General features: G+C 41.3%; 1 protein-coding gene across 1 annotated transcript in view; it reads right to left on the bottom strand.

Annotated features, from left to right (window-relative positions):
- Positions 1-17622, bottom strand: part of LOC125455017 (uncharacterized protein C6orf118-like) — a 63497-nt gene extending 45875 nt beyond the window's left edge. The window contains exons 1-2 of the mRNA XM_048536485.2: positions 17460-17622; positions 2396-3128 (exon numbers count right to left, since the gene is read on the bottom strand). Of these exons, the coding sequence (XP_048392442.1) occupies positions 2396-3128; positions 17460-17470 (744 nt within the window). The 5' untranslated portion in view covers positions 17471-17622. The remainder of the gene's footprint in view (positions 1-2395; positions 3129-17459) is intronic.
- Between the last annotated feature and the right edge of the window lie 450 nt (positions 17623-18072).

The raw sequence follows: 18072 nt of genomic DNA, 5'->3' as shown, positions 1-18072 counted from the left end.
ACACAAAAGCTTCAAAATGTCTGATGTATTGCCAGGAACGTTTTCCAGTCCAGTAAAATTAATTTCCCATAGCACCAAGCAACCCTTTCCAAGGTTGATTGCTAATATCATTAAATAGAATTATTTTGTCAACTGATGCCTTATTAGAATTGTGTTAGTATGGATTTGCCAGTGAGATGCGTTGTTATCTTGACAAGCTTGACCTGCCATGAATCATGGATAACTTTGCCTAGAGTTCAAAACTGTTATTTACCCTCCTGTGCCTAGTGGGTTGACAGTGACAGATCAACCTAAGATGTCCTATTTTATTCATGCCATTAGGAATTTACATGCAACCTTTATTTTAACATACTTCAGTATGTCCCTCATTAAAGGACTCAGAATATGTTTTGGAGCAAATGAATACTGAGTTTACAGGTTATTAAAAATTTCAGTCTTGTTTATTCATAGCACAGATCGTTGAGTACATTCTTATGTTCCTATCTGTACATGTGGATATTGAAGTAATAAGGAGGAACACTAAATTAAGTATCTCTGCTGCTCATGTCCTAAGTCATCCCAATAGTTGAATTGCTATCATGCTTACGCTCTCTGAACTACGTTAGCTCCTTGTGGCAAAATCCAGATTTGACCCTCCCTGTCTCGGTAACCCTTACATACTCTAAATCCCTCTCAGAGTATAAAGGATATAGGATGCACAAATAGACTTTTTGGCTCGACCAGCTCACAATTGCTTATTGTTCCACTTACTCACAGGGTAAAGGTGTTACAGGCTAGGCTAGCATTTCTTGCCCACCCCCAAGGGCAGTTAACAATTAACCACATTGCTGTGGGTCTGGAGTCACACGTAGGTCAGATGAGATAAGGATGGTGAATTTTCTTCCCAACAGGATATTGGTGAACCAGAAGGGTTTTTTCCTGGCAATTGACAACGGATTCATAATCATCATTAGATTCTTAATTCCAGGTTTTTATTGAATTCAAATTCTATCATCTGCCTTGGCAGGATTTGAATGTGGGTCTCCAGAAAATTACTGGGGTCTCCAGATTAACAATCCAGCGATAATACCACTAGGCCATCACCTCCCCTAACTTGGGCCTACTAGCATCTTTTCATGTAAATTTGTGATTTTAACCACCTATTGCCTTCTTTTTCCCCTGTATGGCAATCTAATTTCTTCTTAAATACATTTACAGAATTTCATCAACCTGTGGTGGCAAGTTCCAAGTTTTTACTATACTTTTGGTGAAGTGGTTTCTTTGAGATCCATGTTGGATTTCTCAATGACTATCTTACATTGACAGCTTCCAATTATCATCTTCCTCAGAAGGGGAAGCATTCTCTCTGTATATACTGTACCAAAACCTTTAAGAATTTTGAACAAAGTCAGAGATTGATGGAAAAACTCAGCAAGTCTGGCAGTACCTGGGGAGAGAAAGCAGAGTTATGTTTCAGGTCCAGTAACCCTTCTTCAGACCTGATAACTCTGATTTCTCCTCACAGATGCTGCCAGACCTGCTGAGCTTTTCCAGCAATTTCTGTTTTCGTTTCTGAGGTGTTAAATTTTGTTTGGTAATAGCCCTGTGAAGAACTTTAGAAATGTTTACTTTGTCAAAAGCACACACATTGTTAGTGAAGAAGCACATTTCCTGCTTTGTAATTATTTGAGCATCCATGTTCTAAATTCTGAGTTAATTCTTATTTATTGCCTTACAATTGTATTGTTTGGAGGGAGAAGGCCTGTCACTTCTTTTTCCAAATTATGCTTCAGCGTTTTAAATATAGTGGCCCTGAACCAAATCACAAAGTAAATGAAAGAAAAACAGAGAATGCAAAGTATTTAGCAGGCCAAACAGTAGCCACAGGGAGAGAAAAGCAGATAACATTTCAGGTTGATGACTCTTCCTCTGAACCTAGATAAAGGGCATCAATGCATCAGCAAAAACATCAGCTGCAAAATACTTGAGAGGAAAATAAACCCAAGTTTATTTTTCACCTCTTTGGATGATGCAATGCCCTCTGTATACATGATGGCTTGGTTCTTTTTTTCCCCCCAAAGTCAGAACAGCCGGCCAAAAATCTAATATTCTAAAAGCAGCCACTAAAAAGATGAAGCAGTATCCCTCATGTGAGAATGGAAACATAGCATGCATTGATAACTGGAACCTGTCTGATTTTCCATGGGGTTCAAAGTAAACACCTTATACTGGAGTAAAGTCACTTCTAACAAAACAAATATTTAATTTAATTATGGGACTGTGGAATTCCAAAGGTTGTCTGACATACTTAACCTATGGAATTGCCACAGTCCTTATGCTATTTTCCTCCCCATTTTGATCTTCAAGTATGGTTTTAGATATCATATCACAGCCACAAAATATTACCATCCCTTACACGAGTTAGCTTCCATTCATGTTTTTCTACTGCTTTGTAACCTGTCGGTGCCTTTCTATCTAGAAGGTCTCGCTTCATTACGATATTTTCCTCGAATTCGAGCAGCTTACTGAATTGGTCTTTCCTCGTCAGTCCGGCAAAGTAAGATTCAACAAAATGGTTCTGGTCATGGGCACTATGTAATCTTATACACTTCTGTGGTCGAGGCTTTATGAGCATGAGGTTTGATAGTTCCAATTCCTCTTTGGCTAGGCGATCTGGTATAGTTTGAATCTCAATGTGTGGGGATCCTGAACATGGCTTGGTTTGTGGGATTGTTGAACCATTGCAGATATTCTGAGAAGCTCTGGCACTACTCTGGTTGAGGTTATTGCAGACAGGGCTGAGACGTGTAGGTAATATTGGCACGGTACTACTCATCAGATGACAGTCTACAAAAGCAGCTGTCATTTTCTTAACATTGGCATCACTTAACTGCTGGAAAGACCTGCATTTTTTCTCTTTCTTAAGAGGAGCAGGTTTTTTTGCACTCTTCCATGACACTGAGGTATCCAGATGCCTTGGTATTTTATTTAGGTTCCTTTGGTTTAAATGTCCAAAGCTGTAGGCATGAATGTCAGCTTTCTGAGACTTCTCCAACTGATGTAGAAGCTGTCGGAGTGTTTTTTTCTGTGGATCAGAATACTCCTTTGAATTATTCTTCATTGGTATCATTGTTTCTGTGAAGTAAAACCTGAAAAATTTAGAAAATAAAGTAAAATATTAATCTGATCTGGAAATTGTACTTTAAGTGCTCATCCTGTAAATTGTCAAATCAAGGCAATTGTCTTATTATATCTTTTTGTTATGACAGAATTTGTCTTTGTTCTGCTATCCATATTTACATCTGTAACAATGGCAGTTAGTAGATTAGATTACCTACAGTGTGGAAACAGGCCCTTCGGCCCATCAAGTCCACACCGCCCCTTGAAGCATCCCACCCAGACCAATCCCCCTATAATCCACACACCCCGAACACTATGGGAAATTTAGCATGGCCGAGCCACCTAGCCTGCACATCTTTGGACTGTGGGAAGAAGCCGGAGCACATGGAGGAAACCCATGCAGACACAGGGAGAACGTGCAAACTCCGCACAGACAGTTGCTCGAGGCTGGAATTGAACCCAGGTCCCTGGCGCTGTGAGGCTGCAGTGCTAACCACTGAGCCACCGTGCCACCTAAAGTAGAAACAAGTTCCAAGAAACACATTCCCAGTTATTCATTTGCTTCTAATGGATAATGTTAAGTTTATTTTTAAGCAACTATAATCAATAAAAAGTGAGCAGTTTTAAGCATAAATCAAGAATTTAATACCTAACTACTTCAAGTTATTTCAAGTTAACTATTTCAAGTTATATTTTTGTATCAGGCATTGTGCCTACTGAACAGTCAAACCCAAACCTTCAGAAGTTTAACATTTTGATAGGCATTAGACAAGCTTTAAGCAGGTATCTCATAACCTGTTTAAGATAGAATGAACAGAAAGGTCCTGAGAACAAGTATTAAAAGTATAGATCTGCCAAGTCCAGTTAAATGTGTTCCTGGAAATTTTGGTATATGACCTCCTGCCTCCAATTATCCAGCACTCATATCCCACCACTAAGTTCTTGGAACATAGGCTCTGGGAAGGTTGTTGACTTGCTTGCCAAGTTGGCTTGTTTTTGTTCAAATGTTTTGTCACCAAGCTAGGTAACATCATCAGTGGGGCCACCATTAAAGCAATGTTGTTCCACTCTGTTTGGAATTTATACAGTCTGGTCCATTATGGTGAGTAGTGTCATTTCCAGTTTTGATCTGTATGGGTTTGTATATGGGGTCCAGTCCTATATGTTTGTTGATTGCATTGAGTTGAGAACCGTGCCTCTAGAAATTCCTGTGTATCTCTATGTTCTGACCTTGGATTAGGTCTGCATTTTACAATGTGTCTCAGCACCAAACAGTAACAGCTGTTACTGCAATACTCATTTCCCAATGCTCTATCGTCAAAATTTGTTTCATACTTCCACTGACTCATCTTGTTCATGCATATTAGGGCCACAAAATACAGGGCAGGCCATTGAACCACTCAAAACTGGTCTGCTATTCAGTTAGATCATGGAGGAGCTGAACTCCACTCAATTTTCGTATCTTTGTTCTGCATCCATTGATGCCATAACCTAACAAAAACCTACATCTTGTAGTCTTGACAGCTCCGAATGTCTACACATCCACAACCTTTTGGTTGAGATTTCCAGATTTCCACTACCTCCTGTATCGAAAGAAGCTGCCTTTCTTCTTAATGATCACCTTTTAACTAGCCATTAGTGACTTCCCCAGAGGACATTGTCTCTGCCAACTCTACCACGTCAAGTCCTGTAACATCTTAAACACCTCAAATAACTATACCCACATTCCACTAAATCAAGGAAATCTAAGCCACAGTTATGAAACTGCTGTCATCCTCTAAACCTCTGCATCATCCTGGTTAGTCTGTGTTGCATCACGTCCAAGGCTGATCTGGCCTTATTAAGAGTTGATGTCCAACTCTGAACACAGTCAATTCATATTCAATTTAACCAAAACAAGAAAAACAAATCATTGCCCAATTAAGGAAACATAGGAGCAGAAGTAGACCATTCAGCCTCTCAAACCTGTTCTGCCATTCAACGAGAACATGGCTGATCTCTGGCTGAACTTTGTTTACCTGCCTTTGGCCCATATCCCTTAATACCTTTGCTAAAAAAAAAATAAAATTGATGTATCTCAGATTCAAAATTAACAAGTGATCTAGCATCAAGAGCTATTTGTAGATCTAACCTCTACCACCCTTTGTGTGTAAGACTTCTATAACTTTGACAAAGATGACCCAACTTACAATCTAGATAACTGAAACAGGCATCTAGCTGAAGAATGTACTTTTGTTTACTTAGTACACTGCTCAGTTGTGCCCGTGAAAATCTTTACAAATATTATAAAATAGTTTGTAGGTGCGTTACCTATATTTTCCAATGAGGTGAGCAATTTTATAATTAAGAAAGACAGCACTGTTTGCAATTGGTAAGTATTTTTGTAAAGGAACGTTCTTATGCAGGGATCATTTTGGCATTTAAAAAGGTAGGTCTAGCCACTTCTTTGTGGTCCTTTCAGTAGCAGGAAGAACAAAAATATCTTCTACTGAATTAATACCTTGCATGACAATTGTCCCAAGATACCTGACAGCCAGTTAATTACTTCTGAAATGCAATGGCTGTTGTAATGCAGGAAACACAGAAGCCAATTTGTGCAGGACAATTTCCCACAAACTGCAATGTAATATTATTCCTAGAATCATTAAATGATACAACACACAAAGAGACATTTTGGCCCACTGTGCCTAGGATGGCCACTGAAAGTACTCTCCAATTAGTTGCATTTCCTGCCCTTCAGAATAGTCCTACAAATGTTTTTCCTCAGTATTACTGAAAATTGGGACATGTCAGGCATTACATTTCACAAAATTATGGGAAATTTTTCCTAATTGACCTTCCACAATTAGGTTTTTTAAAAAAAAGCACATTCAGAAAGCACCAGGCCATCTTTGCTACTTTTAAGGGACAATTTCTTTTTAATATCACAAGGTGATGATCTGATATCATATCCTGACTTCCCCATGTCCGGATCCATTTGCAACCTGGGAATATGCTTATCCGAAGTTGGATAAATATTTTATATAACAAGATGTATTTCTGGATGAACACAGCAGGCCAAGCAGCATAGAGGAGCAGGAAAGCTGACGTTTCGGGTCTAGACCCTTCTTCAGAAAAATCCCTTTCCTGCTCCTCTGATGTGTTTGACCTGCTGTGTTCATCCAGCTCTACACTTTGTTATATCAGATTCTCCAGCATCGTCAGTTCCTACTATCTCTGGATAAATATTTTTGTATGTTATGGAGTGCCATACTCATGCCATACACAAATAGCCTCTAATGTCAGGATGACCTATCGTCAGTGCCTACCAGGCCTTTTCCCTTCTGATATCCCACTTCAAGTTTTGAACATTTTCATGACCCCTCAACAAGAACCAGTAGAGCGGAATTACTGTACAACTCGGTCAACATTCAACAATAACCATCGTTGCCTCAGAATTCGTGAGCACACTTGGACATCCTAAGCCCTAACTTGAGGAGCACTGATTTAAGTTCAGTTGGCATTTTGTCCATTAAATGGAATACATAACTGGACTTCACATGCCAGGCATATTTTTAGCAAGACATATAAAATTCTCAACCTAACGTCTTTCTACATATCCCCAAGATGACCGTAATATGTTAGGCAGATCAAGACCAGCCTAAGTAAAAAAATTATAGTCAATTAGCTTATTGACCAGGATAATGCACTGCCCATTCCACAATACAAATGGTGTGCTTCAAGCTGTATTCTATGGTCTAAATGAAAAAGTGCAGGACAGGAGGGGAGGAAACTCTTCATTCCAAAGATGTCAGACACTTGCTTCCTTCCATACTTCCTACCCGCCAAAACTCAGTCTACCCCTAACCATCCCACCCAGAAACTTTAAGATCCCTGACCATCCTAAAGCCTGGGAATTCCCTTTCTGGAGCAGGCACAATTCTTTTTGTGCTCCTTCCAGCAATTCTGAGCTCAAGCAGCCACAATCCAATTGTCCATCTCCTCCTTTCAGTTTGGGCAAAAAACCCACTCAGACAATGTCGGCCACATTCAGCACATTACAGATGTGGGAAAAGCTTCGTTAAAGCGAATCAGATTCCAACTGACTTCACTTCAGCAGACCTGGCTGGGGAAAGTCCACTATTCCAAACCACAACTCATCCCCTCCCCGTTTGTTTCCATAAAGGATTGAATGTATTTTGATAGCTCTAAGAGTTCCAACAGATGTGAACAACAGCTGAAACTAATCAAAATTTCCATCTGCAATTTTGTACAAAAGAGATGTGTTGTCTTTCCCTGTACAGTACAGAAACCTAACACCGAAAGAAAGTCAGTTTATTTTTCCTCATCAGTTGCTATAACCTGTTGCTCTTAACCAATAAGTCAGAGGCTTTATAATTCATATATCAGTCGCTCTGTGCCTCCTGCAAGCAAGTGAAAGTATTTGAAGAGAGATGAAGGAACTGCAAGTCCTGGCAACCCAAAAGCATTATTTCAGCGAGCCCTGGAAACAGGGGCCATTGAACTGCATTCTCAACTTATCCCTCCAGCCAAAGCAACACCTTTTTTTTTGAGTCTACATGTATATGTAGTGGGAGCTTTTTAGGGGATAAGAGTTCCAATAGGTAAAGTTACATGTCAACAGTTCATAGCTGTTTATCTGTAACCAGAACATTTTTTTTCTGCCATTAACCTGGTCTGTGCTTTCTGCTACCTTCTGCTAGATAAAACACAAATTGGGAATTTTGCATACTTTGATAAAATCTTTAACATTTGTAAAGACTGGCATAGTGGAGCTTGATTTCCATTGAACAGTTCCAGTGATGTGCACAAACACAATTATTGGTTATTCAAAACAAATTTATTCAATGAAGATGCACAAGTGGTTAACATACAGTAACATTGAAGCATAAACATTCCTGTGAATATCCCAAAACAACAGAGAAAGAGATTAAAAATAGATTTCTCTGCATATGATGACTTTCTGAATAAAGCATTTGGCCCAAAGGGCTAGTCTTGAAGGCAAAATGATAAAGCATACAGTGACTCAAACTGTTGTGCTAATATTCTGGCTTTTGTGACCAAATCACTAACAATGCATGATTGTCTGTAGAATTTTGCAGACACAACTTGTTTAGGAAATACAATATTGAGCTGTTCCTCCATTCAGTTCCTGTAAAAGCCCAAACCCCAATCCCATGTGGAGAAACATGGTGGGCACAGAGGCAGAGGTCATCCATCCCCATACACTACCACAGGAAGAGGCAGAGCTCAGCCTCAAAGTGACACCAGACAACAGTAGGTGTGGTGCTACAATTGTGGGTATACTGGCCACTTTGCAAGGGATTGCAGAGTACCCAGGCAGTTAGCACTGCCACAAGGGAAATGCTACAATTTTGGGCACTTGGCCGCTTCACAAGGGACTGCAAGGTACCCAAGTAGTTAGTGCAGCTACAGGAGCCAGGTCCAAGATTCCAGTCCATGCTGCTGGAAGGACTGGAGAGACTAGTGTCAGTCAATTTAGTGGCAGCGATCGCGTAGCCAAATTTAGTGGAGGAAATCTCCCGATCTAACTCCTCGTAGCACCTATTGGATACACTCCCCAAAGTGAGATGGAGCCGCACCTCTCCTGGGTGGGTGTGCAACGCAAGGTAGAACTGTGTATCAAGGTCCCTAGTGGGCTGACAATCGATTATAGGGAACTAAATATAATGACCCCATTAACAGCACCAATGGTAGCAACCATCCTGAGACAACGATGAAGCAAACCCCACAACAGAAATATTTTACCGTTCTAGATATTAGTATGGATTTTGGTCCATCCTTTAATTTAGCAGTGCCAGTACAAACTCGTCTTTATGTTCCAAAGGCAACAAGAAACATGGACAATTTGGGCCAAAGCAAAAATGGGGAGGACCCAAGGAAGTTAGAGAATTTATTTTGACACACAGAAAACCTTTACTTTCCCCACCTCCCAGGCTGCCCAAGGATGTGAGTACGGCATTTTTAAAGTTTGGGCTCACCATTGAACTTCAGCAGCCAGAAACATTAGGGCAGACGAATTGGCCAAGTAGGGTGCCAAGAAGGAGAACAATGGCAACTCCCACAACCCGGAACAGGTAGACACCATCACTGTCAGTCAGGCCAAGATTAAGAATTTTGTGGAAGCACTCAGCAATGATGGGAAATTAAAACAGATACTAAAGGGGAATACACCCCATCTCCAAAGATAGGTGGAAGAACAAATTACAATTAAAAAGGACAGATCTGCCCTTCAGGAGGGACAATATGTGGTGCCACCACTGGACTGTAACACGATAATTTATCAATGTCACAATGTCCAGAGCCATTGGGGAATAGAAACCACCATACAGAAAATTAACAGATTGTGTTGGTGGCTAGAAATGAGTAGATATAAAACATTATGTTGAAAATTCTATCATCTATGTACTAAAAAGCCAAAACAGGTATGCACACAAGGGAGAGTGAATATACATTCAACCAGCAGAGGGTCTTTGGACAAATTTGCAGACTACTTATATCAGTCCTTTATCAACTTGCAATGGGGATTGCAAGTATATCCTGGTCATTGTCATCACATTTAGTAAATGGGGCAAAGCATCCCCACCCGGACCAACACAGCTAAAACCATAGCAGATATTCTATTCTGACAGGTGTTCACTAGATGGTGGCTCCTGTATAGCATAGAATCAGATCAGAGGGCCCATTTCACTAGTCAGATAATGTAAAAGGTGGAATAAAATTCCACATTTCATACCACCTCCAATCAAATGGGATAGTGGAGAGAATAAACCCCATATCCTAAAAGGTATAATTAGAAAGACCATTCGCAAAAAATTCCACTTAAAATATGTTATCATATTCCATACCTGCATCAGGACAGAGGTTGATACGATATTCTATCCAACTCAAGCCCCACAGACCTTAATGACTGGACAACCCATGAAAGGGATTGAACCACTGTTAGGGCTAGATCTGCCTGAGCCTGAAGTCACAGCCCTCAGCCAGGAACAGGCAGTAAAAACACTGCTAGAAAAAGTACAAGCTGCAGTGATGGCAGTTGCTGTCAAGTTATGGGAGAAAAGGCCTATTTTGACAGCAAAACAAACCTGATAGAGTATGAGGAAGAAAAAAAGATTACCAATCAGGCACATTGTTGTCCCCCAAATACTCTGTTGCTGCTCTGTGGTGAATATGGCTAGCCCATTAGTTTACTAGATCTTAGTTGAATCCGGGAAGACCAAGTGAAATTACAAAAACCAGATGAAGGCGTATGGCCCCTAAAATAGCTATCAGTTTCACAAATGTTTCAACGAGGTGGTTGAGGCTGAACAAACTTCTCCATGGCCAAGTCCTTCTATTCTAAGCAACATTTCACATTGTCTTCCTATCTTAGGAAGCACTCTCAATTCTAAAACTGTGATCAACGTCAAAGCCCTCAGGCCATTGTTTATGCCTGGCACAAATGACGTACCAAAAAAAAGGGGAAATTTAAAAAAGAAGCAGTTAAAAACAAACAGTTTTGAGGAAAATTCAGCAATTCAAGCATGAGGTAGCCCTAAAATATGGACAATAGAGATGTCCATCAGTGGAACAGGGTTAGGGGAATATATGTAAAACCATACAGATCTTATCCAAGGACAAGAACAAATGCCGCCTTTATTTCCCCTCAGGCTAACCATCAACTTAGGAGACTCTTCAAAGACCTATATAATCAAATTCATCTTTGGGATCAATTCACTGAAGACAAACAAACAAAGGCATTTATCAAGGGTACCTGTAATTCATTTCACTGACAAATACTGACAATGAAAATATATTTGGTGGAAGAAAGAACTACCAGAAGCCAAGTTTGGAGACAATGCTCAACCAACAGTCTCCATGCATATAGTAAATATTTTATTGTACATATCTGTAAATATTCATTTTGCATTTGGATTCATGAAAAGGGTGGTACAAACTAGTTTGTATTTTTAATTTTACAATGTTTGAGATTAGAGCACTTTTGTCTTGACCTTTCAAATGTTTAAATTTTGTGTGTACAAAGTTTAAAGTCAATGCTTTTACAACACTTAATTAAGCATCTTTGTATAGTGAAAAGGTTAGCAATTTTGGGCTGACTGTATGAGACTCAGTTGCTTGCCTTTGAAGGGAATTTGACTCGGATTAAGAGACACTATTTGCTGATGTTCCCAGGATCAAGAGAAGGGGTTTTGGCCACATGGTCAATGACCTAAATAATTAGGCCTAACATGAAATTGTCTCAACAGTTTCTGCAAGCAAGGCCGGATGGAATGTAAAGAGGTCAGTGTTACCACAGGTCAAAAGCCAACAATAACCAGCCCAGATCCGTCTTGCGCATTGAACAGAGTTGTTTGCAACTCATTACATCTCAATGCACTGCGCAGAACAGTAACCAGAGACATCATGTTTATGCATTTCCCCAGTTTCAGCCAGATCCCTTCAGTAAACGGATGGGTACACCTCAGATGACCTCGCCTAATCTCACTGGCTGCTGTGACCCATGCCTTGTGGCCCAAATGGCAGAAGTCAGAAAATATTCTGGAACAACTCAGAAAGGAGGGATAAGAAGGGACATCTGTTGGCCATTCCTTCAGTGATGTTTCTGTGCAAGACCCACCTTTGTACCAAGAAGACCCTGAGAGCAACTGTGGATGGAGTTCAGTGAGTTGAATTCAGAAACCCAATCAAGTTCAGAGAGGATAATATATACATTTTTCAGGCAGTCAGCCTAGTTTAGGGAAAAGTTAACTTAATTTGTCATGTAAGTGTTGCTTCTTTAACTTGTGTGTGCTTTAATTTCAAGCCACAGTACATTGTTTGTCTCATAGTAATAGCACCTGGATAAATGTGTTTTTTGCATAATAGACTGGTTTAAGGGTCTGTATTAAATATTTCGCAAACAACAATTGATCACAGGGGATTCAGGGTGAGCTTGCCAATTGGAAACAAAATTGGCTTGACAGTAGGGTGATGGTGGAGGGTTGTTTTTTGGGCTGGAAGACAATGTGCTGGAATTGATACTGGGTCCGCTTTTCTTTGTCATTTATATAAATGATTTAGATGAAAATATAGGCTAGTAAGTTTGCTGATAGTGGGGAGTCAAGGAAGTTATCTAGGATTACAAAGAGATCCTGATCAATTGGGTCAGTGAGCTTAGGAGTGGCAAATGGAATTTAATTTGGATAAATGCAAGGTATTGCATTTTGATAAAGGAAAGTAGCAGGTCTCTAAATTACTGATGGTACCTGGGAAGCGTTTTAGAACAGAAAGACCAAGGGATTCAGGTCCATAATTCTATGAAATTTGCACCACCACATGTGGACAGGATGGCAAAGAAGGCATTTAGCATGCTTGCCTTCATTGCACAGACCTTTGCGTACATGAATTAAAACATCGTGCTGAGGTTGTACAGGATATAAGTGAGGCCTCTTCTGGAACACTGTGTGCAGTTCTAGTAGCCCTGCTAAGGGAAGGATATTATTAAATTGGACAAGGTTCAGAAATAATTGACAGGTACTGGAGTTTTGAATTATGAGGAGATTTTGGATTGGCTGGGACTTTTTCACTGGAGCGTAGAAGATTCAGGCGTCACCTTATAGAGGTTTATAAAATTATGAGGGGCATAGATCAGGTGAATAGCAAGGGTCTTTTCCCAAGGGTGGGGGAGTTCAAAACTAGGGGCATATTTTTATGGTGAGAGGAGAAGTTTTCAAATGAGGCATGAGGGGGAACATTTTTACACAGAGTGGTTTGTGCGTGGAATGAACTGCCAGAGGAAGTGGTGGATGCAGGTACAGTTACAACATTTAAAAAGACATTTGGATAAGTACATGAATAGAAAAGGTTTAGAAGGATATGGGCCAAATGCAGGCAAGTGGGACTAGTTTAGTTTGGGAACGTGGTCGGTGTGGACTGATTAGACGGAAGGGTAATTGTAGAGAGGTATTTTTCTAACCGGAGGTCTGTGACCAGTGGAGTAATAAAAATAGACGGCTGATTAGTAGATTTGCAGGTGACATGAAAATTGGAGTTGTCAATAACGAAGAAAGTTATCAAAGGATACAGCAAGATATTGATCAAATAGAAAGTTGAGTGGAGAAATGGCAGATGATTTAATACAAACAAATGTGGGGTGATGCATTTTGGGAGGTCAAATGCAAGAGGAAAGTATATATAAATGGCAAATCCCTTAGAAACACTGTTGCATAGAGCGATCTTGGGGTCCAGGTGAACAACTCTCTGAATGTAGGCAAGGTGGTGAAGGAGGCTTATAGCATGCTTGCCTTTATAGGTTGTGGAACTAAACAAAATGATGGCAAGTCATATTACAGCTGTATTAAAAACTTTAGTTAGGTGATATTTGGTAACTATGTGTAGTTCTGGAGCCACATAAAGCTGGATGTAAAGGCTTTGGACAGGATGCAAAAGGAGTTCACCAGGATGCTACCCGGATTGGAGTGTATTAGTTATGAGGTGGTCGTGGACAAACTTGGATTGTTTCCATTACATCGCCAGACTCTGAGAGATGATCTGATAGAAGAATATAAGATTATGAGAGGGATAGATATGGTGGATGGTTAGAGTCTTTTTCCCACAAGGTAGAAATCTCAAATACTAGGTTTAAGATAAAGGGGAAAAGTTTAAAGGAGATGTGTGAGGAATTTTTTTTGCACAGACAGAGTAGGCGCTTTGAATGCGCTGCAAGAAGAGGTGGTAGAAGCAGCTACATTAGCAAAGTTTAACAGGCATTTAGACAGACATGAACAAGCAGGGAGTAGAGCAATATGGATCAGGCACAGGCAGATGGGATTAGTTTAGAAATGACATCAAGGTTAAAACAGCCATGGTGGGCTGATGGGTTTATTCCTGTGCTGTAATGTGTTCACCTGTAGAGCTCAGGAAGAAGACAAGAACAGAGGAAAAAGAGGGGCTGGAGAAGGTCATTCAGCCCATTGAGACTGCTTTGCCATTATTCCCACTACCTCCATATCTCTTGATGTCATTTATATCTTAAAAATCTGTGGAATTCTGTCTTGAATATGCTGAATCATGGAGTTATCACAGTCCTGTGGCATAACGAGTATTGAGAATAAAGAGAAGGAAGACAGAATATTGATCAGTGTATAACTGTGCTGAGAAATCTAGGCGAATCTTGAGAGTTGAACAAGTGATGATCTCAGGAATTGTATTATCTTAGGAACAAGGAATCTTGAGAAAATATTTGCAGAGAAAAAAGGATACATTCAAGAAAACTACTGGCATGTGCAGAAGCTCTGAGATGGTTAATAATCAGCTGAAGAATATTCGATGGGAGAACAAAGGAGGTTGAACACCTTGCTAAGAGACAGAGCCAAAACCTGACAAGCACAAGTCAATGAACAAAATAAGGAAATTGTACAGAAAGACAAACATAAAAACAAAGGACAAAACTATAATGAAATGAACTCTTCAAATTCCACTGCAACACCTAGAGAAAAGACCTGGAGCCAAAATAAGAGACTACTGGGCATACAAAGATGAAATGATTGTACTGTACAAAGATTTTTAAAATTAATTCATGGGATGGGGACATCACTGGTTTGGCCAGCATTTAATGCCCATCCCAAATTCCCCAGGCAGCAGTTAAGAGTCAACCACATTGCTGAGAGTCTGGAGTCACAGTAATTCAGACAAGCAGATGTCCTTCCTTGAAGGACATTAGTGAACCAGATGAGTTTTTCCGTGAATCCATTGCCAATAGTCGGTCATTATTATACAATCATAGAGCTGTACAGCATGAAAATAGGCCCTTCAGTCCAACTCATCCATGCCAATCAGATATCCTAAATTAATCTAGTTCCATTCACCAACATTTGGCCCTTATCCCTCTAAACCCTTCCTATTCATACACCTATCCAGATGCCCTTGAAATGTTGTACCAGCCTTCACTTCCTCTGGAAGCTCATTCTATACATACACCAGCCTCTGCACAAATAAATTGCCATTTGGTCCCTTTTAAATCTTTTCATTCTCACCTTAAATCTATGGCCTCTAATTTTTGACTCCCCCCACCCTGGGGAAAAGACCTTGACTATTCACCCTATATATGCCCCTAAGTCTCCGAAGCTCCAGGGAAAATAGCACCAGTCTGGGGCCTGGGATAGGGGTGAGGGTGGTGGTGTGGGGGCAAGTGTAGCATTTCCTGCGGTTGCAGGGGAAGGTGCCGGGTGTGGTGGGGTTGGAGGGCAGTGTGGAGCGAACAAGGGAGTCACAGAGAGAGTGGTCTCTACGGAAAGCAGACAAGGGTGGGGATGAAACTGCCCAAAGAGGATCCCCCTCGTTCTCACACACCACCCCACCAACCTCCGGATACAACGCATCATCCTCCGACACTTCCACCATCTACAATCCAACCCCACCACTCAAGACATTTTTCCATCCCCACCCTTGTCTGCTTTCCGGAGAGACCACTCTCTCTGTGACTCCCTTGTTCGCTCCACATTGCCCTCAAACCCCACCACACCAGGCACCTTCCCCTGCAACCGCAGGAAATGCCACACTTGGCCCCACACCTCCTCCTTCACCCCTATCCCAGGCCCCAAGATGACTTTCCATATTAAGCAGAGGTTCACCTGTACATCTGCCAATGTGGTATACTGTATCCATTGTACCCGGTGCGGCTTCCTCTACATTGGGGAAACCAAGCGGAAGCTTGGGGACCGCTTTGCAGAACACCTCCGCTCCGGTCGCAATAAACAACTGCACCTCCCAGTCGCGAACCATTTCAACTACCCCTCCCATTCTTTAGATGACATGTCCATCATGGGCCTCCTGCAGTGCCACAATGATGCCACCAGCTTCAAAATCTCCCCTTCTGCCACCGCATCCCAAAACCAGCCCAGTTCGTCCCCTCCCCCCACTGCACCACACAACCAGCCCAGCTCTTCCCCTCATCCCACTGCATCCCAAAACCAGCCCAGCCTGTCTCTGCCTCCCTAACTTGTTCTTCCTCTCACCCATCCCTTCCTCCCATCCCAAGCCGCACCTCCATTTCCTACCTACTAACGTCATCCCACCTTCTTGACCTATCCCCTCCCTCCTCCCCACCTATACTCTCCTCTCCACCTATCTTCTTTTCTCTCCATCTTCAGTCCGCCTCCCGCTCTCTCCCTATTTATTCCAGAACCCTCACCCCATCCCCCTCTCTGATGAAGGGTCTAGGCCCGAAACGTCAGCTTTTGTGCTCCCGAGATGCTGCTTGGCCTGCTGTGTTCATCCAGCTTCACACTTTATTATCTCAACTATAGAGAAGGTTGACTGGAAGGAGCAAAAAACAACTCTACACAGTAGATTTGATTCTGCTGATAGAACAAGGAACTGAACAACCTTCAATACCAGATATCAACTTTTCCCCAACAAATGCAACTGAACAGCAGCGACATTTACCATGGGAATGACGTTCCCCAGAAAAGGAACCAGATGAACAGTTGAAAACTCCATAATTCAACCTGATTGCACTTTTTTTTGAAGCAACACATAAATGGGGATACTACACTGGACTGAATAAAAAGATCAATTTTATACATTTAAGTTGAAATGATACTACACATTTTTTCGTTAAAGGGAAATGTTTGGCTAGATACCCGTGTACACTGTATAAAAACCAAAAGAACTGGGGATGCTGTAAATCAGGAACAAAAACAAAAAGTTGCTGGAAATGCTCAGCAGGTCTGGCAGCATCTGTGAAGGGAAAAACGTTTCGGGTCCGGCGACCCTTCCTCAGAACTCAAGGTTGTTGTAAGTTGCCTTCCACGTTTCGGGAACCTGTGGGCGCTGTGTTGTGTATTGTTATTTCCATGTGACTTTTTTGCCATGATTCTAAAGTTCCAGTGTTACTGTTTTCCTTATCAGTGGAACTCTCAGATTGGGATGTGAATCCAGTACAGGCCTCTACTGACGACGGGAAAACTCGGTAGGCTCATAATAATCGGTGCACATCTGCACATCTCATTCAATGTGTTACATCGGTAGCGAATGGGTTTAACCACTAAAATCCTCCAGCTGCATTCCAATTCACCAATTTGCACGTGAACTGAAACGTGTCTCTCGTATTTAAACAAAAACAGTAAATCTCAATGTTCTCTCCCAACTGGCACACACAAAGGCGAATTAAACAAACCTGCGGACGGAAATGAAAATGAAGCTTCATTTGTATAAACATGCTATGTTTAAAACAAACCTCCTCGTCACATTGAGTTGTAAAAGTAAATTAAAACCACATCCTCCTCCAGGTCGGTGACTTAGTGAGTGAATGAATGAATAAATAAATAAATAAATGTTTGACGTCTCAGCCTAACCTCGAACCCATAACGCCTGACTGGCAAGCTCTTTTGTCAACTCGTCCCTCTGGATTTCGGATGATAGTCCCCTAAATATTAAACATGTTGAACCTGGGCACAGACAAACCCGTCTTCTCGGTGTCTCCGGTCTCTCGGTGAGGACGGCGTTCCCTAGTTACCAGGCAACCGCCCCATCCGATACTGGGAACTTCCGTTGATGTCACACGCCAGCATGTGATGGAGCACCTTCCGAAGGAGGGGCTGGGATAAGATCTGGGCCCGTATTATCAAGGTTGGTGTACGGGTGTCCTACTTCTAAAGAACTGCGGTGGAAGGCAGCTTACCATAACTTTACGTTAATTCGGTTTTCTTCACAGATGCTGAGCTTTTCCAGCAAGTTTGTTTTTGTTCCTGATTTGCAGGGGTAAACTAGGAATGTGTGGGCCAGCTATGCCCAAAACCACCTTCAGGCCACTAAGGAATGACTTGGTCAGCAATGCCCACAGCCCCTGAATAAATAGAAAAAAAATGTCCAAACACCAACCTGAAAATGAGCTATTTACCCTATTAAATCAACTATTGTTTATGCTAATATATTACTGACAACACCATGCCTCTTTCCCTTGCACAG

The sequence above is a fragment of the Stegostoma tigrinum genome, chromosome 9 (assembly GCF_030684315.1).
Source record: "Stegostoma tigrinum isolate sSteTig4 chromosome 9, sSteTig4.hap1, whole genome shotgun sequence".
Taxonomy (NCBI): domain Eukaryota; kingdom Metazoa; phylum Chordata; class Chondrichthyes; order Orectolobiformes; family Stegostomatidae; genus Stegostoma; species Stegostoma tigrinum.
Note: the sequence above shows the minus strand (reverse complement) of the source record. Positions and strands in the feature narration are given on the sequence as shown.